We start from the raw sequence: 27,027 nt of genomic DNA on the forward strand, positions 1-27,027 counted from the left end.
GTTGCTCTCCATTCATGTTGCGACGCAGGAATTGCACGTCACTGATGAAGTGGCAATGATGGAGGCTAGTCCGGAATCAACAGCGAATTCACTGCTGAAAGATGGTAAATCCAGCTTTAATAGGATTTCTCCTTTTGATCTGTATATGTGCATGTGTTTGTACGTTAACCAGGCTGATTAATCATCTCGATCGGCGCCTTTAGCTGCAGTAGTAGCACAGTAACACACATATCCTGTGTATAGTAATGTAGCCGGATCTCCAGCTAGTGCGATCTCCTGTTACGTGCTTTACAAATCCCGATCCTTTCCCTTCCAGAGTGCTACACTGATTTCCTTAAAGAGGATTTCGATGTGAAGACCTACACAGCTCAAGCCATTCATCATGCTGTCATTGCAGAGCAGCTGGCGAAGCTGGCAGAGGGCATCAGTCAGCTGGACAAAGAGCTGCACTGCCAGGTGAGTCGCACCTGTCAGGATGAGCAGCTTTCAGTGCAGATCTGTGTTAGCATCGTGTCCATAAATTTAGAAAGCGCCTTAATGGGTCGTCTCTAAGCACTGGAAACTACATGACCATTAATCGCATGATTGTCATGAGTTAACTCGTGAGTAATCGCACATTTTTATCTGTTCTAAATGTACCTTAAATTAATACTTTAATACTCTAAATATGGATGCTTTATGCAAATGCATGTTTATTATTAGTGAAACCATAGTCAACATAGAGCATGAAGAGCAGACATGTTACAAAGGTCATAGATGTTTTTCAAAGAACAATATCAGGTTTCCATTACTTCTCTTTCTTTGCAGTGAGCAATGTACTTACACAAGCCTGTTTACATCTTGTCTTCTTCTGAACATGCAAAATGTACATTTATTATTTATTATTATTACACTTGTTTGCCTCTCTGTGCCCACATACTGAGTTTTTAAATAAAAGTTCAAATGAATTTGCGTTAGCTCACTTTGACAGCCCTAATTATAACACGCGTACCAATATTTTGTTTTGTTTTTGATCACAGGTAGTGGCCAGACATGAGGATCTACTTGCTCAGGCAACAGGGATCGAATCTCTTGAAGGTAATATTTCATTATCTGCTTTACAATTTAAGATCACAATCATCAGTTGCATTACAAGTTTATTATATGATCTTCTAATATTCTTTTCAAAACCATTTTTATCTGCATGATGGCTCATTTGAAGTTGTTGGAAATGGATGTTTCACAAACATGTGAAGAGTTCATTTTCAAGAACAGATAAGTCTGTTTTTAACAATTTTCAAAAATCATGTTTTTCATTGTGCATTCCAATTAAACTGCAGTCAGGTTATTTTGATTAGGTTAAAAAATACACAATAAAAACATAAGAAATTAAATTAAAACGTTTAATTGGAATGCACAATGAAAAACATGATTTTTGAAAATTTATCTGTTATCTGTTTTTGCAAATAAACTCTTAATATAAAAAAATGGCATTTGAAGTATTCTGAGATGATGTATATAGAAGATTCAGTGTGCAACTTTCCCCCCTTCTAGTACATTTACAGACCTACGACTTGCCTATAGCTGTCTCAGCATTATAATCTAGGATACTGAAAAATTATTAACATTAAATCACTCTGATAAATTTGAATGACTTTAGATGATGCCAACTTTAAATCAGCATTCAAAACTGTCAAGTTTTCTTTATATTGTAATCATTATGATCACGACATGCAATCAAAGCTTTAATGCATTCATTGTTTTTGCTTAAATGGTTATGTGACGTTAACCAACTGCATGGACATTACTTTGACACATGCACTTCTGATAACAGATTGTAATTAATTGTAATGTAGAAAAAAGTGCGTTTTCTGTGAAGCTGCTTTGAAACGGTATGTATTGTGAAAAGCGCTTTACAAATGCATGTGAATTGAATTGAATGCACGTGCAGTTTCAGCAGCTGTCCACCAGGGGGACCCCTTGGCACATCTCAAATTCTTGCACAGTGCATGTAGTGCAGCTCTTTCTGAGCATGGAAATTATGGGTGTTTTTGCTTCTAGGTGTCCTACAAATGATGCAGACCAGAATTGCAGCTCTCCAGAGTGCTGTGGACAGGTAATGACTCCATTGAAGACGTTGAAATGGTCCGTGTTTTAAAAAAAAGTGGTGGTCACATGCACGATTAATAGATATCAGGAAATGTGCTATAAATTGAAAATTGCAAGCACCAATTAGTCAGATTATGCATTTCTGATTTCTCTTTCCTTCCTTCCTTAGGATAAGGAGCAAAATTGTTGACCCTTACAATAAGATTGTGGCACGGACAGCCCAGCTCGCCCGCTTACAGGTTATTTTATTACTTTTACATCTGCTTCTGTCATCTCATATCTGTCTATTCCTGGATATTCCAACAGAGACATTCTGCAGAACTATTATTTCTTCATGCTCCTGCTTTACAAACACTGTGCGCCTTCGCTCAGAGGCTTTATTTCCATGTTTATTGGCTTGATATCGGCGATAGAGACAACCCTGCCTTCACAATTGTTTGCAGTCAAGACAGATTCTGTAATACATGCAGCATGTGAAGAAAGAAATGCACTGCACACAAACAAAAATAAAATCATTCTGGCGGAATAGATGTTTTTGAATATTGATTTTTGATTATCACATCCAAAAAAATAAAAATAAATAAAAAGCAAATTTTAAAAAACGCATCTAAAAAAAAAAAATATGACCACATATCTCTTAAATGATTTGTAATTATTTAATGTCATTCTAAATCCATATACTTTTGCTTCCTTAGCTTAGAGGAACATAAAACTAGTATCTTTGTGCAGATTTACAGTCTTTTTTTTCAGTGACAGTTCATAGTGACCTTCAGAATTAATTTCTGTCAAGTTCCACAAGCAAAACAACAAATAAAAAAAGTCTATAGTGCCTGTGTGCCACAGTCCGTATCTTCTGAAGCTTGCACGATCTACTTTTACTGTACTTTTTGTTCTCTGTGTAACTTGACAGATGTGGTCACTATGTATTGTCATGGTAAAAAAAAAACAAGTTTAAAACATCTATTTTGGCTGAAGGAAAGTCATTTGTGCACCTGCTAGTATCTTTGTGTTGAAAATGCACGCTTTTATCATGTTCACTTTCTGCCCCGGGTTCACATGATGTCGTCATGAGTGAAGCTTCAAGTCTGCAGAAGAAAAAGAAAAAAATCAATAAAAGTCCATTTGGGCATGGAAAGGAAGGGTCTCTCTCACACTCTATCAGTCACACACGAATACCCACAGCTGTCCCGCTCCACACGTCTTGCGGTTTTACAGGGTCTTCGGTCCTGGTTTTTTAGTGGCTTTGGGGAATTGTTATTAAATATGAATGAAATACAGCTGTGGAAAGGTTGCTGTGGTTAAGAAATGCTCCCCTTTTCTTTCAAAACTCCTTTCTCTCCTTTTCTTGTTTGGCTTTATTGAAGTGTAGAAACACATTTGCATTTTTGTGTTTGCTAATCAGCATAGCAGCATGATGATCCGTCAGTGGTTTGATCATGGTTTTGCATGCAGCTATATAAAGGAAATACATTTGTAAAGGAGAGCAGGGCATGTTGTCATAGTATCTCTGTCTTAATATTTTTAAAATATTGGCAGATACATAAAGGTCTTGGCCACAAAAAAACAAAACACGAATGCAGTGTTATTGTACAGGGGGGAAAAAATTCAAGCTTGTTGAGCATGGGGCAAGTTGTCACAATTATTGGAACTTCTAAAAGAATATATTTGTTTGAAATATGAAAATATCTATGTGTGAGATTATGTTCTTCAGCAGTGTGTTTGAATTATTAGTGGTGATTGCAAAGGCATGCATCACTATTATTATTGTTCATATGTTTTTTTTTAAACATGAAACATTGCTCTATTCTCCCCTACTTATTGTACTATTTTATTTTTGCGTTTGACTATATCTGATGGCACAAATCGCTTCAGAAGTGAGAGACTTTTTCATTCCATGTTGTTTTTGTGTCTGGGTCTGTCCTGTCCTTGCCTTTAGCAACACGTTTTTATAATTTATTTTTATTCCTCGTAAGAATAAGACCAGACCTGACGATGGGGACACAGCTGATTTTTTTTTTTTTTTCTGTTATCCTTTTGTAATTTTTCTGTCACAATATCTGACGCACTGTCACCCCAGGACAAAGCAATCAGTTTCAGACACACACAAAATCAGATGCACGTACCTTTGGGACAGTTCAGCGGCACCTATTCACTGAAAACCAAAAAAGAGTGACCTCCACGAGTCCTTCATCCACCTGCTGTCTGCCCACAGGCTTGATCGTCGCCACACTATACTGAATGTGTGGCTCAGTGGCATGATTTTAGCACAAATGCACTGCTTTACAAGCATTTCCTATTTTTTTTTTTTTATAATATAGTGTCTGTTGGCTGTTAGGGTGTGAACTAAATGTTTATTCATGCCTGTTTGTAGTATTTTTATGTGTGTGAAATGCATTGATAATTAATTGATAGCATATTCTAGTGTTAAAACAACCCTGTGAGATGATGCACATCCTTCTCCTTAATTAAATTAATCCAAAATTGATTAAAGCACCACTTAAAAATAAATTTTTAGTCTATTAACAAAGATTTATGCAAGGGGGAAAAAAAGCTATTATCCTAATTAAAGACCCTTAAAAAAGACCCCCAATTAGATGTAGGTCAGGTCCCTCCTTCAATTTAGGTCTAGGTTTCATCCGTTTTAAGTCTTCCAGACAAAACTGATAAGTTTGATTAGTAACACCACACTTTTTCCTTAAAGGGATGGTGAATAGTCGTCATTTACTCGCCTCAAGTTGATCTAAACCTGTATGAGTTTCTGTCTTCTGTTGAATGCAAAAGAATATATTTTGAAGAATGTTGGGAACCAAACAGTTGCTGTTAGCCATTGACTTCTATAGACATACTATGGAAGTCAATGGTTACCAAAAGATCTTTTGTGGCATCTTCATTTTTGGGTGAACTATCTATTTATCCTTCTTGTCTGTCGCACAAAATGTGTGTTACAAGGGATATTAATACCATGATTTTACACTAATCACTAATACCAGATTTCCACAGTTTTAGTCTATATCATGGAAACTATGGTTGCCATGGTAAATTTTTAGATGGAGGATTTCACTTTATCATAATGCAGACATCGTTGTCATTACCTTATCATTGATATTTGCTTGTGCTGGCTATCGTAGACCCACAAGGCGTTATGTTATTCGATGAACGCAGGAATGAGAAGTCTTATCTTATTCCGTCTGGCAGGTGGCGTGTGACCTGTTGAGAAGGATTATTCGCATCCTGTACCTGAGCAAACGACTGCAGGGGCAACTGCAGGGGGGCAGCCGAGAGATCACCAAAGCTGCCCAGAGCCTCAACGAGCTGGGTGAGTGACCTATCACGATGACACTCGTCTCTCGTGTCCTTCAAAACATTTATTCATAATGGAGCACTCTGCACGAGTGGCAACACTTTACATCTGGACGTATCCCATCCATGATGGCTAATCAGAAAGTGAGTTGGTGTAACACTCTTATAAATAAAGAGGGTTTTTGCAGCAATGCCACAGAAGAACCTTTTTGACAAATTGTTCTAAAGAAAATTAATAATCTAAAGAACCATTTTCCACTATAAAGAACATTTTGTGGAGTGGAAGCATTCCATGGAAGTTAAAGGTTCTTCATGAAACCATAAAGTGTACCTATTTTTCTAACACCGTGGCAATTTTTCATGGATTTGGTTGTATGGGCATTTGGCAATGTTGAATTTTATGTTGCTGTTTTTAGGCCACTAATGGCAATTATTCAAATCTGTGTATCTATTCAATCTTGTACGGTTTCCAGGTCAGTGGCCTAAATGTTTTGCTGAGTTTGTAACGCAGGTGCGAGGACCGTCTGAACCTGCTTCTGAAACTGTCTGACCTGCTTTGGAGATATTTTAGGTTATGCTTCGTCGAAACCCCCTTGATTAACGCCTGCCCCGAATCGCGTTTACAAGTGACTTTAGTTCCAGTAGTGACCTGAGTGCATTATAATAATCTCACAGAGCTTAAAGTCGACATGAAATCAAAGTTGACCCCATTTACTTTCTTAATGCACGCTCCAGGTCGTATTGGTGACGTGTCATATAGAGAGCACCTTTCATGATCCAATCAATTTCTGTTTCATCAAATTAAAGCCTGTCCCACAGATTTTTTTTTTTTTCCCATGTTGACAATCCTGTTTCACTAGAAAAGCCACATTTCAAAAGAAAAATGAAAACATAGAATATTGGCATATTATTGTCTGGAATTCATGTGTTTGTGGACACTATCTGAAATGTTTTCGGTCATGGGTTTAATGGCTGTAATATCAGATTCATATTGACTCGTACTCTGTTGACCTTTTGTTTGTACATTTGCCTAGATGTCATACAGACAGATAAATAGTGCAATGCAAATTCTGTGTGCTCTTATTCCATGTTTGTGTGATACAGTAAACACATGCTTCATTATTGAGTCCCAGGCCCTGTGGGATAAATTCCAGGGAAGATCAGCAAGGTACTTTTTCTCGGTTTCTATTTGCATATTGTTTTCAAACGAAGCTAAATCAATGCAGGCGGACAGTAGCTTCCTATTGTGCATAAGGAGGGCATGCTGATTTTTGCATAAGCTCTGTTTGTGAGTTGCTTCTTGTTAGAGTTCCAAATCAGTCGGTTATGAGATTCCTTAAAAGGCAGCAGTCTAGCTCTTGGAACCAAGCTGTAGTCTTATTCTCTTTGTGACACATTATGATTCAGTAATATGTTTTTCATCCATTGAATTATTTATCATGTCAAAGTGAGGGTCATATTTGGGTTCGTCTCACCCAGCTAATGGAATACAGAGACATCTTTGCATTAGCGTCACCATCCAAGACGAGGCAATTAGACTGCTCTAACAACACCTGTCCTTTCTTTTCTTTTATGTTTTTATGCCTTCCCTCCACCCCCTCACGGTATAACATGAGCAGCCAGGGTCTGATACGATATCGTTATCTGTGCGTGAGCCTCTCTGGCATCCAGCGTAGAAAGCTGTCTGACAAATCTCCCATTCGGCAACTTGTTTAAAAACACGCTGCCTTACAAGGAAAGCTTTTTGTCTGTAGGTTTTGACAGTGTTTTACGTTACATGCTAGATCACAAATACAGCAGGATGCAGCCCGGAAACTGTAGAAGCAATTAAACCGCTTTCTTTGTTTTGAAGTCTGTCTCTGTCTAGAGCACGCTGTCCTCAGATGCTGTTTCAAGAAACCTGACGAGGTGCAGTTGGACAGTGTCTGGGTCGAGCTTGAGAGTTTATAGAAATGCTGATAGCATCATGTTATTGGATTGTAAACAAGCCAATCAGTAAATGATAATGGACCCTTGAAGGTTTAATTGACAAATCGCATTCCTGTTTGCCATAACTGTGTGAGACGTTAACTGAGACATCATTGTGTTCCAGCGTAAAGTGGCCAGTGTGGCATAAATTCAAAACACTCAGTTCTTCTGTGTCATTAGGTTTGCAGGCCATTTGTTATTTTCTTGGTGTATCTCACTGTGTACACAAAACATATGCCTGAAATAGCTCTGAATTATGGCGGTCCTAACACAATAATGACAGCTCACCATCTTGCTAAGATGATTTATGAATCCCTTCCCAGCGATGTAAGATATGGATGGATGGACGGCCAGATGGATTGAACAGTTGAGGGAGAACTCTAAATGGCTTGAAGGGAAGATTGACTAGGGCAATGGAAGGAGGTGAAGGTGTTTTGATTGGTGGAGGACACGTGTGTGACTGCTGTCAGCCGTGATGAGATGATTGGAGTGGGATAACATGGGCAAACTGAAGGAATGGGGCTGTTATTGGGGAGAGGAAATCAAAGTCAGATAAATGTCAAGAGCTGAGAATTGACAGGAAGAAAGGTGAACTGCATGCAGCAATCTGTTTAGGAAACGGTCACATATCTGTATGTGAGGTACTTAAATGTCCTACTGTATGGCATTTGCCTTTACTGATCACCCATTTAAAACTCCCATTGGCTAAATTTGTCTATTTACAAAGCGAATGGCTTTCAGAGTAGTGGACAGATACCTAAGATTGAGTGCAGGGGATTTAATTCTGTTTGTTTTCTACATCACTTGAACTGCACCTGCCTGTCAGATGGAGATGGAATGTCAATCACAGGACTTTGGACTCAGTGACTCACTCCTCTGGGAATATATGAGTGACATCTGGATGTCGCGATCAGTGTAGCAAGGTAAGAGGAATAGATTGAGTAAATGAAAACAGACAGTGGAAAGGTAAGGATGTTCCGATTAACTAGATTTTCAAAGACGAAGAGGTGATGTGGTTTGTGGTGTGGCTGTGGCGACTGGCAGAGAGAACATTTGACTCTTGGGTGCTGCTCAAAGAAGGTTTAATCCAATTTTCTTTTTTTTTTCTAGGTGCATTACGTTTTTGGTTGGTGTTGTGTAAAACAAACAAACAAAAAAAAGCTAACCAAGTTACCGGGGTCTAAATTAAAATACACGTAATAGTAGCAATACCAGTCAGTTCAGCATTCTTAACCTCTTTTTATTGGCATTAACAATGAAACAGTTCTTTGCATTTGTGCTAACGTGACTTTGGATGCTTTCAGACCCTAAACACAACTTTTTGAAGTTTTGGCAGCCCTTTTTACTGGCAGAAGGCCCATTGTTCGCTTGCAAATATGATATTTTTCCCCACATGCCTCTCAGAAATGTCTATACAGCTTGTTTACAGGAAAACAGTAAAGCCTCCATTCATGGCCAACCTTAAACCTTCAGTCAAGTCATCACAGGGTAACAGCTCTGTTGCATGATCTGTCGCATTTAGCCTATAGGGCTCTTGGAATCTGCCGTGTGAGTTTCAGGAGTTGTCTGGGAGTGCATCTAAAGCTAAAAGTAACCATTTTGCCCTTGATATTAGATCCATAGAGCCACAGGATAGCGGGGACTCGAGTACAGCGTTGACAGATGGACAGATTTGTCGCATTGTACAGCTTTTATTATAGTAACTCACTGTCTTAAAAGACATGCATCAATCATGCTCTTCAGCTCCCACTTTCTCTTGTTTGGCACTAAACATGGATGAGCCCTGGCTCTGACCCTTTATCTATAGATAAACTCAAGAACGTATGATTGTAGAACAGTCACTTGATGATATAAGCTGAAAATTAGTAATGTTTAGTTCCTAACACTGCAGTAGTCAGAAACAAACTGTCAGATGGGTTTTCAATCAAGTTTAAAGCCTACCCAACTGAGACGCGCTTTGGGTAACTGCCAGTACCTGTGCATATAATTGTTTTGCATTTTACACCAGCATGAACTGAAAGAATTAATGTGTGAAAATCTTTTAGTGCTTGAAAAAGCGGTTTAATTTGATAAAGTATATTCAATTAGCATTTAGGGGCTCTACAGTGTCATATGTAACACCCTTGAGATGTTCACACCTCTATTTACTAACCTTAGAGACCCCCTTGAGAACATTATGTTTGTCTCAGCACTGTTAATGATTTGATTGTAATAGCATTTTATTAATGCAAGCTATCATCCGACACCATCTATTCCTGAAACTGAACATGTCAACTCAGTCAGGAAGTAACCTGCCCCTCATGACTCTGTATTTTACTTCATTTTCATTGTTTAATGGCATGACTTTGCCTCTCATACTGAACAGTGTGTGACCTTTCGTTGCTGCAGTGCAAAGGTGATTATTTTTGTAGGCTGCCAAAAGATACAGTTATCACCCTCTAATCCAGTCTAACCCATAATCAAACACCATCAGCTCAATAGGTCTCATAAGGTCAAGTATTTGGAATCAACACCTTTTCATTGACGCTCCCCATCCACTTCATGCTCCAGCAGCTTTATTGGACGATATGCTGTGAGCCACCTCCCTCATCCCTATAAAAAGACTTGATTTTTATGCCAACTGGCCATGCAAGTGATTTTGAAAAGAAGCAGACCTTGCTTTGTAAGTGCACCCTGTGACTTGTTGACCTGAGTAATATAGCCATCTTGTTCCTTTCAATGCAGGATGGAGGGCAGGTAATATCCACTTAATGAAACTCGTAGTGTGAATTCTTAACAGTGTTTATCTTATACTTCGCAACAGTAAAAATTGAGGTGGCTGAAGCCAAAAGAGAACAAAGACATATAACCACTTTCTCTACAGAATGAAAAAAACTACTCGAGAAATACGACCCAGTGTTATCACAGTTGCGAAAAAAAATAAATTCTTCTGCTGTTTTTGGGGGTGTTTAATGCAAATGAACAAACCCAGGAGCATCAATTTCTACATCTTTACATTTGTGGTTTATACTTTACTTGGGTATGTATGTACAATCTCTAGGACCACTTCAATAAAACACATGCAGTATTTACACTTTACCATCTATGACATCTACAATAGTCACCATTACGATAAATAGTAATAAATTATTCCTCTTGAGATACTGTACAATTAATACACTTAAATTCATTACTGCTTTGGATTAGTGGTTTCCCTTTTTAATGATTCCGTACCTGATGCGGATGTTTGCCTTAAATTGGCCCAGTAGCTCATTCCACATCCTCTGATGAGAGGCATTTTTGCCTGACCTCGGTCTCCTCAAAAGTCACCTTTTTGTTCCTTTTTGGGTCAATCCACGAGTTGTGGATGACCACATTATTGGGCATAGGCTCAGCCTCTACAACTGACACAACACGCTTCTTCATTTTACTCTTTAGAACCTTCTGAAATTTCTGCCGAGTGAAGGCATAGAGCAGCGGGTGAAAAATGGTGGTTCCATAAGCCATGACCAGGAAGCCCAGTCTGAGACGCACAGTGAAGTTGCTCGGCCCTGTACTCAGGATAACCGTGTTGAGCACGGTGATGGGTGTCCAGCAAAGCAGGAATGTGGAGATGATAAGAAGCGACATGCGGAAAACCCTCTTTTGTCGTTCACGGCGTTCCCTGTGCCGTTTGACTGCCCTGCGGAGGGCTATGATCACGGACACAGAGGTGCGCATGGCCAGTGGCGGATTCCTGCCTGCACTGCTCTGCGAGGCATCGGTGGACTCTGGCTGAGTGGAAGTCATGGAGATAGTCTTTTTCTTTCTCGGTTTCTTCTTGGGCGCCGAATGGAAACGCGTGCCAATGCGGATGTTGAGCGCCTGCAGAATCTTGTAGTAAGTAACCAACATGACCACAGCAGTGAAGAAGAAGATCGGGATCTGTGCCAACAGGTGATAGTAGAGGCCCAATTCAGTGTAATATTGGTTTGACGGTTCCTCCCCCTCTGTCTGATTCCTTTCGTTACCTGCCTGGCTAAAGAAACCCTCTTCTATGAAGGGTACCAGAAAGCTAAGCAATGACAAAGCCCAAATGCACCCTAATAAGGCCACTGCTCGTCCCATTGTCAGAACTCGATTTGCAGGCCGAACTGAGATGTCATAGCGATCTAGTGTGATGGCCAGGACATTGGCAGCAGTAGCCACGCTAGCAAAAGACACGCAAGCCTCGTGGAAGCAGCAAATGAGTGCGCTGTTGCCTTCCAGTGGCAAGAGCACCACCACAATCGTAAGTGGGATGCAGCCCACACACACCAGGACGTCCAGCACATGAAGGTTCATGGTTACGATGTTGCTGACAGAGCTCACCAGGTTTGACTTCATACAATAGAGAGCCAGCACAGTCAGGTTGCTACTGAGCCCCAGCACGATCTCCAACATGAGGAAACCTGTTAGAGACACCTGGAAGCTGACAGGGTAAGGAGTGTCCAAGTCCATTTCGAAGTCAAGAGGTTCGACGTTATCGAGGACAGTGACGTTGCTCATGATGGTCTGGAATCCCAGCACAGGAGGGGTATGCATTCTCCTGCACACGCAAAAACAGAAGATGGTTGTTTAAACGCTACGTGTATTTCTAAGAAGCATTTCCATGACATGCTATTGAGTGTATGATAATGCCAGAACTGTTTAGCTTCTGAAATATGACTTGAAGTTAATTTAGCCCAATTCTAGCTGGCAACCAACAAGAATGTGAATGGAACGGACCACAGTTAAGAACGGATGGAAGGATGACACCTTTATCTGCTTTGCACATGCAGATAAAAGATGTGCATACACTAATGAAACTCACCCCTCCCTTGTGTTCACTGTCCTTGTTAGGAGCTTGTGTAGCAAATGCAACCAAAGCGTTGATGTGTTGGCAGGTTGTCATAGACGCCAACTATATTCCAACGCCTCTTTATCTCAGCAGTGTCCTTTGCTCCTTCGGTGCCATTCTGTTAGGTACTTGCTTCGTTGTGTGCTTTTTTTGTTTTTTTTAAGTGAGCTAATATTCAACAAATGCATCAGCTAAGGCTGTCCTCAGCCCCAGCATGGCACAGACTGGACAAGCGAGGACACCCCGGTTTCCTCAAACACCTCTCTGTAGGGTTGATTAAACACCGTCTAAACAGCTCATACCTCTTTCCCTTGCATCCTCAGATTTCTGTGGGAGGATGTGGGAGATGGAAACACTCTGCTCTTCCTTTTCAGAGCGTGGGAAGGGTTTGTGCATTGTAATATCCACGTGGTCCTGACATGAAAGCCGTGTTGTATTCAGGCTTGTTTTTAGCCTTTTGTCCTTTGTGTTGGCCGAACAGATCTTACAGAAACGATCAGGGACAGCACCATGTCCCATCCTTGCAAACGTCCTCTCTTTTCATTGTTTATTCCAAGACTTTGCGAACCACAAGAAGAAATTCATCTCCCTCAGTGTGACAGATCAGGACTGGCATTCCCTCCTCACTATATAACAAAAGTTACACCGACTCCTACAGAGTCCATGGCCCCTTGTATTCCACCGGAGTAAATCACACTCCCACCTGCTGTGCCACAGTATAGCTCCAGGAGTTCAGGCAGGTAGACAGCAGTACACAGTAATCACAACAAGGTCACAGGTTTCCAGAGGGAAGGAGGTAGTCAGGCCGGGGCACCGTGTGGCATATATTTACCCTCTCTTTTTCACAGTGTTCATGTGGGACACACGGGCTCCATCCTCAGTAGTTTCACACTCTGGCTGCTGCTAGGTGCAAAAAAAAAAAAGAGAGTTAGAATCATTTTTCGTCTTTCTATCCAAGTCATAAATGACCTTGAAAATCTCTAAAGGATAGTGGTAGCATCTTAGCATTCACATAAGCTATTTTACACTAACTTTGTCCACAATCAATGGTTTCTGGTTGTTCTGAGACCTTGCAATGATTGTGCAGCCGTCCAATTGCCTTTTTAAGAATTAACCCCAGTCAAAGCCAACTTTTTGTCTTTGAAGGTGTCTCTGGTGTAATTTGTTAGTTGAGAAGCCTTAAGCCCAACTCATTAAACTCATGTTCCTTTGGAACAATGGACTCCCACAGCGACTGTGAGTGGTTGTTTGCAGAGCAGGTTTGCATTACTCCCACACCATACTTGCATGGGCAAAATTCCATATATGTGAAGCAGAATACTCGTACATCTCCAAGCATCTCTCTCACTCTTTCTCAATTTTTCTGAGCTGGAAGGCAGCTTTCAGCACTAGCCAGAGACAGTAATAGCGACAAGAGCGCTCACATCATCTTCCCCTTAAGAGGATAATGGGTTGGATGGGTTTCGATTGCTCAGTTTTGCTCTTTCCACATACATTAATTGAGTTAAATGTGTCAATTACAGTGTTGGCCACTGGAGGATTCACATCAAAATACAGCATGCATCTATTTTTTTCACATCAAAGCAAGACAGTGCACAGTTTTTCTTCAAAACAGATGTTAAATCAGTTCATACTCCTTTCCAAAGCATTGAATCTAACTGCTCTGAATTTAAAGCATACTGTCACGTTAATTTATTCATTCTTGGTAGCAACCCTGAACAGTATTTTAAAAAGTAAAAGTTGTCAGCTTCGTACAGATCTCTAAAGTTATGCCTTGTATGGAATAGCATGCATTCCCTTTAGCAGATGCTGCAGTTGTAAGAGTACAGAAACTTGAAGCTTTTTACCTCTCGTTGCTGCCATGAGAGTGAGTGACCTGGTACCCCATATATTTCCCAGTTTGAGTAGAGCCATGCCAGGACCGGTAATAAAGGACATGCTTATCTGACGGGACGACTCTGGCTGTCTTCCTCTATCTGCCTTTCTATGAGCGCTCCCTTGCCTGTCAAGGGGGGCAGGGAAGTCAGATGTTGTAGGATGTAGTGCCATGCATCTCGCTTAGAGATCTGCTCCTCTCCTTCTCCCTTGTTCCTTCCCTCTCAGTCTTTCTCTCTCTCACCATCCCTACGCTCAGCGCTTTCAAAATGCCCTACCTACTCATCTCTCTCCTCCTCCTCTTTTTGCTCTCTCTCTCTTCCCTCCCACCTCCCTCATCACTCTCGCTTTCCCTCCCCCTTCCTCCCTGTCTGTGCTGTGGTTTATATCACTCCTCTGGTTCCCGATTGGTCTCCTGTAATAGTTGTAACCCTTTCTTCCCCTGTTACTCAAATAGGGCTTTTACCAACAGGTCAATTTTACTCTTTGTTGACATTGTCACAAAATACACTACTTCTGTGTTCTGCTTTCTTGCTAACTTTTTATTTCAATTCTTAAATCGTCCGTGCATCAACAGTTTAGGAGTGAGTAAATAAAAATCCATGTAATAGCCTTGAGCAGGATGTGGGTGAGTTTACTTGCAAGGCAAAGGCTCCATCTGAGTCTTCACAATGCAAACATGACAAACCTCGCATGAAGCATGATTTAGGTTCTGCTTTTTTTGCCGCACTTGTGTGGGTGTGTTGGTGCACACTAATGCGGAGAAGAGGAATGGGCTAATTATGGAACATCGTGCACTTTTCTCACCAAATTCAAAACTCTGTTGTAGATGACACACACATCACAAAAAGGCTTCAAATTACCACGCTGAACATACTTGTAAATATTTCAAGGTGAGCATTAATATTTCAACTTTTTATTCAGACCCTGTCTCAAGACATTTCTCGGTAGATGCCTAAGCAAGAGTGAGAGAGAACGTGTTCATATTTTTTATATTTTTAGACAATTCCTCGAACTAGCTCAATTTCCTTGGATTACAAAAGCTGTTGTCTCATTTGACATTTCTAGTGTCTGTTAGTAATGACCACTCTCTTTATGTCGTTATCTCTCTCCTGTTGTATAAACTGCCCTGTTGAGCGTGTTTGTGTGATTCTGGCTTGATAATGCCGCTGTGACTGATGCTCATTGAGTGGAAGCAGAACTCCAGAAGCCCTGGGTGAATTAACTCGTGCTTAGCAACTGCAGGTTTCAGGAGCGGAAGGTAAGACGCCAGGTGCCAGCTCGCTGGGAGAGGCGTGAGGGATGAAGAGTCGTGGAAAATCTACGCCTCTGCTCCCTGGAGCAGCCTCCTGGAAGCAAGCGTGCCCACTGGGTCTCTGGGATGCTGCCTTGCAGTTTGCCACTTCTCATCTGGCTGAATCCCTTCCATGTGCTTGGGGTCCTACCACCACTGTTTTTTAATGTCATTTCATTACATTTCAATCTTCTCATTTCATATACATTTAAAAGTCAAAGCATGAGCCATTTGTTAATTAATGTTTTGTTTAGTTCATAGTTCACCTAAAAATGAAAATTTAGTCATCAGTTACACACCCTTTTCTTTCCAAACCTGTTGAATTTCTTTCTTTCTTTTATGAAATATATATGAACAGTTTTTTCTTTTCATTCAGTGGGGTCCCAAAAAAAAATGCACAAAAAAAGCATTTTTTTAAAAATATATTCTTCTGTGTTCCATAGAAGTATAAAGAGTCGTACAGAACTGTAATGCCGTTAGTGAATAAGTAAATGATGGCAGAATTTTCATTTGATTCGTGGACTGCAGCTATTTGACAGCAGCTTTGAATGTAGGGCATCCAATCAGATTTTAGAGCCGGTGTGAGTGGTGGGTCATGCTTCATTTTCTGGCTCTGCTTCAAACTCTGTGCCTCTGTATCCTTTTTGGCGCTACTCTCATCCAGAGCCATGTGTCAGGTATGACAAGTTGGAGAGCTTTATCCGAATGTGATTCGCTATCCCGAGGCAGTTCTCCCTTATATGCTATTACATTTGAGAGATACTGTTCCTTTTTTTTATTGGTACATGCTGTTAACTTTAACAAGCATATTTGAACAGAAGCTTAAGGAAAACAGCCACCTAAAACCAAACAGGAAATTCTGATTGGCCTATAGTGTTGTATTTTGTTTGCTCTCTACTCCCTCAGAGACTCTGGAGCTGTTCATGGTCACGTTCCCAGTGTCTCCAAGGGCTGTCTTGCATGTGGACTTGGGACAGACCAAATACAGATGACAGACCCAGTGGTCAAAGTCGCCTTTGGCAGTCCACAGTCCCTAAAGACCTACAGCTGTTCCGTCACGGCTCAGTGTAAGAACTGCACATCTGTTGAGCCGGGTCTAAGTGAAACTACAGTTTACTGCTGCACTGCAAATAGAAAACATTTGGGCACATGACTGAACTGACTTTGGAGCACTTTATCTTGTTAAACGTATTTGTGTTTGACATTCAATGGCCTGGAATATGATGCAAGGAGCTTTTGGATGCCTTTATACAGCATTAAACAGATTTTCAAGCACTCTTTCAACCAATGGAATTGATACAGATGGTTATACTAAATATAGTGCAGTCTCATATTCTGAGGTGTTGGGTTGCGTTTTTTTCAGTGCTCATTATCAAGAGTTATTATGAACAATAATAGTGATGGCTAGACGATAATTTTTCTGCAGACAGCTTCAAATGCAGTGGATGGATCTGGTCTGTGGGAAATGGGATTGTCCTGTATTTAGCAGATTTCAGAGGCTTTAGTTGTATAAACAGTGTCAAGTCCCCTTAGCCTCTGCAGGGCCAACACGTCATTCTGTGACGCAAGGTTAGTGTTAATGTGAGTCTAGATCCCCCACATTGTGTTTTCACGGCGGCAGTTTAGCAGGGACACCCTGACTGTGAACTTCTGCTTTCTGCGTATGTTGGTTCAGCTTTGCTTCGCCGTCCCATAGGGATTCTGTCCAATCCCAACAAAGCATTCCGAGTTCATCCACTTCCTGCCACAGTCTAGAGGGCTGTGTTGTTATGTGTTTTGTTGTACCGGGGGAGGGGGAGGGGGAGGGGAGGCATGGGAAAACGCCATCCCTTATGAGAGGGGTGACCTTCAGAAAGCTCCATCACCTCCCTGATGCCTAATCTGTTCTGATTCAAGGACAGAAGCACTTGTATCCGTTACTGCTGGAGTCTCATGCTAATGAAACAAATGTTGAATTTTTTTTTTTTTTTTTTTTTTTTGGTTGTTGTTTAACATATAGGACAGCCTTTTTCTTGCAATAAGCACTACACACAGACATGCATAGGCAATATAATTAAAATTGAAACCACACATTCTTTACTGAAAGCGTGTATCTCAATACTTTTTTGCAGTTTTAAGATCTTTCCCAAGTGCTTTTTCATTCTTCAGAGAACGCCCCACAAAATGACTTGCCTAGTAACGTACAGATATTCTTCATAAATATTCTGTTACTGTTTACCATATTTCACTTTTGTAATAAATGTAATATTGTTATGGGAAATTGTAAATGGTATGGTAATATAGTGGTATCCACTATAATATTCCCTGGTCTCTTCCGAACCACATTTACAGTGCATCATCGATTTTATTACACCGTGAACAGTAGCAGCAGTGGTTTACCGCCTTAATTTGGTGACAAGTGAACCGGGTATGTTATTGAGGTATAAAGATGGTAGCTTGAACACCTGTCTGAAAGAGCCCAGCTTATTCTTCCAGTTGGTCGAATTGATGTGCGAGAACAATGCCTGACCTTTGGATGTGATTTCAGTGTGCAAGTAGCGATCCTGTCAAGAAGTTGCTGGAGCGATATTCACTGTCTTGTCACTTCTGACCAGCTGAATTGTTTGCGTTTCCGTCATGTATCGTAGCAATGAAGCGTCCAGGTGAAAGGAGACATTGGGTCTGGTGAGAGAATAAGTTATTGGACAGAGAAATGATCCAAGGTTGCTGGTTTCAGAAATGCATGTAGGCTGTTCTCATGACCATCGTCTGTCATGTGCCACTGTGCAGGTCACAGATTAATGAAAACCGTTTTCCTCCACTGCTGCTGGGGTATGATACGTGATGAGGTCCTACGTGCTGTAATTTTCTTTGAAACCAAAACCGTCAGTTAACATCTGATGTTCTTTCAGTTAGATTATCCAGATGTTTTGGCACTGCAAATGTTTTCTGCTTTATTTATTTATTGTACACTGAAAACAAAGCACAATTTGATTGGTTTTAGGCATGTCTTGTGACTCATTGCTATGCTTGGTGTTGAGTTCTTGAATTTAAATGCTTTTGATCCTAGTATTATGCTTTTATTTGACATTTTCTTGCTCTTCCTTTGTAATTTTAGAGATGACTATCTACACCAACAGCAATTACCTTTTTTCACTTTCGTTTTAATCTCAAACAAATCGAGTGTCCCGCTTTGCAGGAATCACCTCCTCAGACAGACTCCATATTGAATTTGCGCTAATGTTTCTTATCGGTCCCTTCGTTTTTACACCATAATAGGGAAAAAATTGCATTTCCAAGGTCACAGTTAGAATCGTTTTACACTATATTGCACGCCGCACCTTCTCTCTGTGGAGTGGCTGTTGTGCTCCATTCCAGATAAATGCAGGTAATAACTGTGATTGATGCTGAGCCCACAGTCCTCTAGTGCCTCTACAAAAAGGAAGGATATGCGAAGAGCCAATGCATGGTGATACGAGTGTCTTTTTTTTTCTGCAACACCGAAACTACAGAGTCAAGAACAGTGACTGAACAAGCACCTATGCCCTCCCCCTGGCATCCCCTCTGACCTTCATGACCCCACCGTGATTAGGTTTTGAGAGAGAGGAGCTGTCACTGCATTCAAAACAGATACTAGTGTATGTCTTTTTGCACACTGCAGGGTATCTGCTGTTTAAAATGTGTATATTCCACCCAAAAAAAATGTTTTTTTTTCTTGCCCACATGACTTTCTTTTGATTTCTTAGAAAATGTCTTCTCAAGCGAAACGATAGGTTTGTGTGTTTGTTTATTTTTTTCTTAACGCCATTCCAGCATCTATGACTATATTCACGGCGAGAACCGGTTAATTCATATACAAGTCTGTCGTGCACACAAGTTAACCTGCATGTCTTTGGCTTGTGGGAGGAAACCAGAGAACCAATAGGTTTGTGTGAGCGAGGGGAAAAATACTGAAGCTTTTGAAGCTCACGCTAGAAGTCAAGCCCTTATTTCACACTTCACAACATGCTGACACATCGATTCATGATGGTTTAATGAACGTGCTTATGACAGTTGGCCGAAAGTGATGGTTTATAGTTGAAGTTTAAAAGAGAGTGGATTATTCTCTAAAAATCTGAATAAAGAAAGGTGTATACACAGTGGAGATCAACAGCCCACAATTTCCTAAATTTCAAGATCACTGCTTGGTGCTGTTTGCAGTAGAAGGGCAGTTTTTAAAGCATGTTTCATAAATTAATTGTGCTCTGAAGCATAGAGTAAAAAAAAAAAAAAAGAGATTTAAAAAAGAACTCAAAAATTAGAGAGCGATTTAAAGATGCCTACAAGTTATTAGTGTTTCCTGAGTTATATGACAAACCCTATTTAAATATTGCAACTTTACAATGACACCAATTCATGCAAGTCCCCCAAAAAGGCTGGTCATCCACGCAAGTCAAATGCACGAGAAGACAGGATAATGCAGAGACTCTCAATGGGGAATCGGTTCAACACTGCAGCTGGAATTGCTCGTCAGTTCAACTATGAACAGGGTATGGATCTGTCTCTGCATTTTTAAGAAAAGTCAGACTGAAAACACACTCTGCAGTGTGTTCTAAACTCAACTGAAAATCTCTGGAAAATCCTTGGCTGGAAGAAGAGCGGATCAAGATCACACCAGCGCAGTCTGAGAAACTAATGATGTCTTGCAGCCTCAGATGTGCTGTAGTCATTCAAAGCAGGGGCCTCTACAATTTCTACAAATTTTTGACAGCTGTAGCCTGTAGCCCTCCATAATTTTAGCTGTAATCTTCTTTTGTGCTACAGTGGTTACTGTTCTCTAATTTTGATCACTGTGTTTTCCACAAAATAAAGGTTTTTGTTGAAATGCCATGGTTATACCCACAGCTAATATTCCTTCAAATTGAGCTATGAAGATTAACATTATTTGAGAAAACAATCAAGTATTTATAGATTGTTCTCTAATTTTGATCTCTACTGTGCACTCTAAAAATAAATAAGTAAAAATAGGACACAATATACTGTATAATTTGAAGCAATTCTTCTGTTTATTTTTTTTTTATAGGTGTTTTACCAGGATTTTGAATTTCACACTTTATTGCATTGTTTTAGAGTTAACAGAAATGCCGTAAAATGAATGGATAATGTTGTGTGTAATGAGCTGCCAGTACTTTTTCTGTTATTTCACGGATTTATTTTTTACAGTGTACAACTGGAAAGGCATAGGGGTGACTAATAATGGCATGATTGTGTACCCCTTTAATTTAACAAGTGGCTGTTATCTTAGAAATAAATAGATTACAGACAGAGCAGTGCTGTCCCTTACATGAAGAATGCATCATGTGCATGCTATATTTAATTAAATCTCAGCCTTTTGCAGTTTAATAATCGCAAAAGGTCCCACTGCAATTTTGATTAATTTAATTGTGCTGCCCTAGTAGCATGGTATTCCAAACATAGCCTGAGTTACAGAATCATCATGTCACGTTAAATCCCTGCGACGATTTGTCCTCTTAGAACAACATGCAACAGTTTCAGCACTTGTCATCAAAGTGCAAATGATAGAATGCTAATTGAGAGTCCCCCTTCAGTATTGTGCTTTTCTTCTAGGGCAATGTAATCATTTGCACTCTAGAAGGGTGAAGCAGGAGAGGGTGAAAATGAGGTGAAATGAAATTGCGCTGCAACACAGGGATTTTTGGCAGGGATCGTTGATTTTATTCTGGCTTTGGGCCTACCTGCACGAACAAGAGCCAAAGACCCCCCCGCTTTCCTGTGAAGAAGCCACCTGTTTCCTATAGCTCTCGATCTCTCCAGATTTTGAACCACAAACTCAAGGTCGCTTCTTAGCATCTGGGTGCTACAGCATGAAGTCATTTCCTCAGCAAGATATCTGACCTCTTCTAATGAGATGGCATTGGGTTCTTTATGATATCTTTGTTAGCAGTCGGCAAATCGAGTCACGGAGTCGTCAGCTGGTGTGTGTGCCCTCAGAAGGCGCTAATGAGTGGATCTATGTAGTGACATTGTTCTGCTTGGTGCCACTGTATCCGTATCAGTCAGCATCTCTGACTCATGGGCTGTCTGTTCAGAGGCCTGTTCAGTATGGCACCCTGTGTTTAGAGACGCTGTTTCTTTCCCTCTCATTTACTTGCAAGAATCTTCTACTCTTTAAAGTTCACAGTGTGGATTTTCTTGCGCTGTATGCTTCTTGCATAATAACATGTATTTATTAGAGATGTGTACAGCTACACACTGTTTTACTTGCAAGACTCTTTAAAGTTCACAAAGTGGATTTTCTAATGCATATTATTATTATTATTATTATTATTGCATAAAAATTCTTTATTTATTACAGATGTAAACAACTACATTATTAAAATTTACTTGTCTGAACAGCTACTTGACTAGTTGGTCTTAAATGGATAGTTAATCCAAAAATTCTGTCATTATTTACTCACTATCATGATGTTCCTAACCTTTCTGTGCAGCACTATATATATATTTAATATTAATGTGTGTGTGTGCTTGTACATTCAATTGGGTCCAATGTGGATGGTAAACTACCTCTTTAAGGAACTATTCCCATTTTATACTAATTCTGGTTCACTGTTTTGACACTAAACTATTAAAAATGTTCTGCACAAACCTTCTGAGATGATAACAGCTACTGATTAGGTCTGCTAAGGTGCTTATTTCACTCATGCAGCACACCTGAGAGGACAGATGTTGTTAAATCCATGACTACCTGAATGAGCACACATTTGTGAATAACATCTGGTCTCCCGTGTGGAATATCTTCAGGTGTAACTGGGACGTTCATCGTCCTCCACCTGTATCCCACACCATCCTAGGAGCTGCTGCCCTACTTGCCAGTGTATTCATTCCAGGGCATGCTGCCGTCTAAATAAATGCTTTACTCTTTTCTATGAGTTTAATCAGCCCTAAGTAGGAAGCTGCCAACATGAGCATTGTTCGAGTGCTTTCTGAAGCCCCTCTCATCTGTTCCAACAGTTTTTGATGCGTTTCACACTGAAAACCTAAATCAAGCATAATTTCCACAGCCTGCTGCGAAGATGGGTCGAGTGGCTTCCAGACCCCCTGCTTAGTGCAGACAATTGTGAAGAAGACGGTTTGCATGCTAACGGCTCAAACGGGTTCCTAGGGGTGTGCAAACACACTCGTCCTCCATGTGACATGTTATCTATCACATATAAACATGACTGTTTATGAAAGAAATGGTGGTGTTATTGACTTGTCCATGGATTTATATATATATAGGGAAGTTTTTATCAACAACAAAGCTTTAAAAAGCTTAAAAACCAACAAAAAATGTTTTGTTCCATCTCTTGCAGACTACCTGTCCCAAGGTGTTGATCTGTCAGGTATTGACGTCATAGAAAATGACCTGCTGTTCATCAGTCGAGCTCGTCTGGAGGTTGAGAACCAAGCCAAACGGTTACTGGAACAGGGCATGGAAATTCAGGTAAAAATAAACAATGTCAGGGAGAAACAAAGTACAAACTGTTGCAGAATTTGACAGCATTTTGAAAAAGCTTTCAATGTTGTCAGCTACTTGGTAAATTGTAGCATAGCTAACTACTTTTAAAAAAAGATTTGATTTTACTTTTTAGATGCTGGTGTTACTGTAGGGGTAGATTAACTGCTTTAATTTATGAGTTTGTCACTTGGCAGGTTGCAATTTCAAAATTCTCCAACACCAAATCCAAGAACTGTTTACAAGTACAAGCATCGCTGAAAATGCCCAATTTGCATTGTGTTATGAATTGTCGTCCAACAGATTTCAAAACACAACCATGAATGGAATAGAGTTTATGTGGTTAGATCTGCGTTCGTTTAGTTAATTTCATTGATAAAGCCATGTGTGACCTAAAACTTCAACTAGATGAAACCTGTGCCAGTATTCTTTCTGTGTCTCTCCATCTCTCCCTCAGCATGTTTCTGTCACACGATGCAATCACACACAGCAGATGGGCCACACTGGCCTTTTCTCCCGTCTACAGACACACAGGCATCACACTGAACTGTCCAGAAATTCAGCTGTCACATGGAGCGGTCTCAGGGGCTGAAAGATGCAGAATATATCTGTTTTTTTAATAAATGACCATTTTAAAATGCCTTCACAAATAATCTATGTTGCATATCATTATATGAATGCAGCTCTCATAGCCCTTTTTATGTTTTGCTCATTGCGTCTCTAATTTTTTTCTTTTTGATTGACAGTTTAATTCTTCAGCATGGTTTATGTAGCAAATCAATGCAGAGCTCCAGTTGGAGATGACAAGACTGTTGGAATACTGGCTACAAGGTCAAAAATTGATTGCTTTATGCATCTCTCACGGGCCATCAGCTGTCTTTTGAAAGCATGACCATTCAGGGAGTTTAGGTGAAGTTGTGGGGATGAACAGCCCATAGCTGACCTGGTCCAGTCAGGTTTTGTTTGTTCCTGCATCTTTAATGGTTTCCATTGTTGGCCGCTTGGTAGCATAAGCCTCCCAGTGCCTGCAGGCTGTATTATTTTCTCTTTTTTTATTTTTTTAGCTTCACGGTTTGATTGTGTGATGGTCATTCACCCCCATCTTTCACATGATGTCTCAAGGTTATTGGCTGCAGACAACGAAATGGCATTGACCACTGTGTGATCTCTTTAAATTTAGATATTGGGCAATGGAAGTTTCTGGTTATAGTGGTTGTCTTTCAAAACCTAGTGCGCTGCACTTTTGGCCATCATAGCTGCCAGTGATACTGAAACAACGAGTCTCAGTGTAAAGGTTTATTGTATTTAATTTCTTAAGTATCCCTAGTGAAAAATAAAAATACTAAATGTATTTAAAATACATTTATTTCATGATAAGTACACTACAAATACATTTACATATTTATATGCTTAATAAAAATACCCTGCAATTGTACTTGGTATACTAAACTGGTATAGAGACAGAGCGCATTTAGGCCACACCCACACCGGGGGAGAAAACAATCCAACGCTCTCGATTGACTTTGTATTGCGGGAAGCTGCCTCCTTGTCACTTTTTTGGGTTGAAGGCTTATAAAAACGTAGTTCTGTTTTTTTTTTTTAAGCTTGTTTACTGTACACCTCGTCACATAGCAGCTTTTAGGCATTGTTATGTTTTTTGTTTTAAGTCAGAAATGACAAGGAGGCAGCTTCCCGCAATACATTGTGCACAAGTAGTACTCAAAATAAAGTTTCATTATAATTTTTATCTCAGTAAGTCTCAAGCAATGTGTCAGTAAATATCTTAGTAGATTTGAACTATACACTGTAAAAAAAAATTCCGTAAAATTTACGGTAAAAAAACGGCAGCTGTGGTTGCCGGAATTCTACCATTAAAAAATACAGTAACAACATTTTAGGTTTCACGGTTTTAACTTAAATTTACAGTTATATACCGTAATTTCATTAACTGATGTAATGTTAATAAACCAACCTATTAAAGTACTGAAATCTGTTTTGTACCTTTGAAATACACTGATAACCACCAAATGCAGGTGGTGATAAGTCACATGATGAACCAAAGCCCATCACAAGCAGCTTTTAAATAATAACATACATAGAAGGTGCACAGTGTCATTCACACAAGCACTAAACATCATCATGGTGAGAATCATTAAACTGAAATATGCAATAAACATTAATTTAACAACATTAGATGTAACATACAACCCTAATAAACATAACTGATAAGAAAAAACTAAGACGACACATAGTTATTTCAAAGAAAAAACATCAAGTGCAAACAAAATTTGAAATGCAACGCAGGGAATTCTGGGAACGTCAGTTTACGGTTTTTCCCTGTAAATTTTACAGGAACTTACCATTAACCATTTAACAGGTTTTTACTGTAGCATTTTCACAGTTTTTTTACCGTTAAAATCAGTCATTTTTTACAGCGTACTTAGTATGAAATAAATGTGTTTTAAATATATTACTTTTCCTTCATCTTTCTCTTTATTGTGATTGTTTGTTTGTTTTTTTTATCAGGGATGTTTTGTTTCAATTTAAGTTAAGACTTCGCTTCTTGAGAAGTGTTACTTTTTGCATAGAAATCTAGTTATGAAATGTTCTTTTTCAAGGACCAGAAATCCTTTTTATCTCTTGTTCACTTCAATTAAGTGTGAACAGCTTGTTTAATCTCAGTTCTCCATCCCATGCATCTCTAACAAATTCCTTCTCTGCGGTCTCCCTACAACACATTCTTGCCCTATTAGCATCTCATTATAAAACCAAGCGATGCAAGAGCCCCCTGACCTCTGTTCATGTATTTGTTGTTCTGGATCTTATCATGTAGTTCACTCCACTCCTCCACGGCCAGTCCTGCATCAGTATATTTAGAATTGTGTGGGTTACATAAGCCGCTATTCCTGAGCTCATATGAAGAGATGGTCCTCTTCATTTCACTCTTTTAGTCTAAACAAAAAATAGAGGAATTTCAATTTAAATTGTGAATTTTAACCAAGATATCACAAATCTTTTAATGCCCTTTAATGGAATCGTTCTGGGTTTAATGCAAGTTAAGCTGTATCGAGAGCATCTCATCCCTCAGTTTATAAGAACAACAGCTGTGCTTCCAGTAATGCACTTGCAGTGTAAAACTATGGAGCAAAGATATTTGTGCTGCTCGTATTATTTTAAATGTTGTTTTCGTGCATGTTGACCGTAGTTTAATGATTAAAAGCTTCATAAGATTTATTTTCGAATCTTGTCTATTTTAACATTTACTCCCATACAGTGCCTTGACTTACACTGTAAGTGCATTACTGTAAACATAGTTTGTTTCTCTTTTTAAAGTCCCCCTGTAGTGAAAATCAAGTTTTTTTTTTATGTTGTTTATTTGTCTATGTGGTGTTTTTAATATGCTTTTAGACAAACCATGTGCCAATCCATTAATTAACACCATTGCTGTGTATTTTCTCCTTAAAACTGTAGTTTCTCAAAGGCAGTCCCAGAAGCGCGGTTTGAAACGGCTCTCGGTTTGCTACATCACAATTCAATAACCAATCACGTCAATGGATAGATTCCTATCACTAGCATGCAAAATATACCAATACCAGCACAAAACCAGAAATAAATTAGAGCAAAAATCCCATGATTTAATGTGAATTTGGAACCGCAAATTGTGAGCTCAACCGTCTTCTTTCCTATTGGCTGTCGCTCCCGAAAGTCGCTCTTCATTTGCATGAAGTTAAAGGATTCTGAACTTTGTCGCGTTGCTGGACATGCCCCATCCGGTCGCCAACGGTCGCTATCGCTCGTGTCGCCGGAAATCGCCAGCTCTCCATTGAAATGAATGGGATCGTGTCGCTTAACTCAGAAATGTATCTCGTATATGGATTTAACATCTAAATTAAGATAAACAAAGTTTGGTTCTACACCAGAAACACATGCTTTCTACAATGCTTAAAAGAATAGGCTACATCCTAAAATATAATTAGAAGTATTAGCATCAAGCTACACTTGAAAATGTATGTAATTATTAATGTATATGCTTACCCACTTTAAACTATCATTGAGTGCTTGTAATAACTTCAGATTGTGATCTATAGTTGATTTTGATTCTATAATAAGCAGATACATGCACTTTTTGTATGTTTAATAACGCTACACTGCTAATATTTGTCATAAACATCCTTTATTGCTATAAAAAAA

General features: G+C 39.6%; 2 protein-coding genes across 3 annotated transcripts in view; one reads left to right on the plus strand and one right to left on the minus strand.

The window, feature by feature from the left end:
* The window catches only part of cog5 (component of oligomeric golgi complex 5), a 69,133-nt gene continuing 42,106 nt past the window's right edge, over positions 1 to 27,027 (plus strand). The window contains exons 1-7 of the mRNA XM_058772078.1: positions 1 to 104; positions 317 to 456; positions 1,020 to 1,077; positions 2,041 to 2,095; positions 2,258 to 2,327; positions 5,284 to 5,404; positions 22,694 to 22,824. Of these exons, the coding sequence (XP_058628061.1) occupies positions 56 to 104; positions 317 to 456; positions 1,020 to 1,077; positions 2,041 to 2,095; positions 2,258 to 2,327; positions 5,284 to 5,404; positions 22,694 to 22,824 (624 nt within the window). The 5' untranslated portion in view covers positions 1 to 55. The remainder of the gene's footprint in view (positions 105 to 316; positions 457 to 1,019; positions 1,078 to 2,040; positions 2,096 to 2,257; positions 2,328 to 5,283; positions 5,405 to 22,693; positions 22,825 to 27,027) is intronic.
* On the minus strand, positions 8,553 to 14,373 carry gpr22a (G protein-coupled receptor 22a). Of its 2 annotated transcripts, XM_058772085.1 has the most exons (3): positions 14,041 to 14,373; positions 12,167 to 13,096; positions 8,553 to 11,902 (listed from the first exon to the last, which is right to left on the minus strand). In XM_058772085.1, the coding sequence occupies exon 3, from the start codon at positions 11,896 to 11,898 to the stop codon at positions 10,606 to 10,608; it is 1,293 nt and encodes a 430-aa protein (XP_058628068.1). In that variant the 5' UTR covers positions 11,899 to 11,902; positions 12,167 to 13,096; positions 14,041 to 14,373; the 3' UTR covers positions 8,553 to 10,605. The 2 variants fall into 2 exon arrangements, with proteins under 2 accessions (XP_058628068.1, XP_058628069.1); XM_058772086.1 differs by having other exon boundaries at positions 8,554 to 13,093.

The sequence above is a fragment of the Onychostoma macrolepis genome, chromosome 04 (genome assembly GCF_012432095.1).
Source record: "Onychostoma macrolepis isolate SWU-2019 chromosome 04, ASM1243209v1, whole genome shotgun sequence".
Taxonomy (NCBI): Eukaryota; Metazoa; Chordata; class Actinopteri; order Cypriniformes; family Cyprinidae; genus Onychostoma; species Onychostoma macrolepis.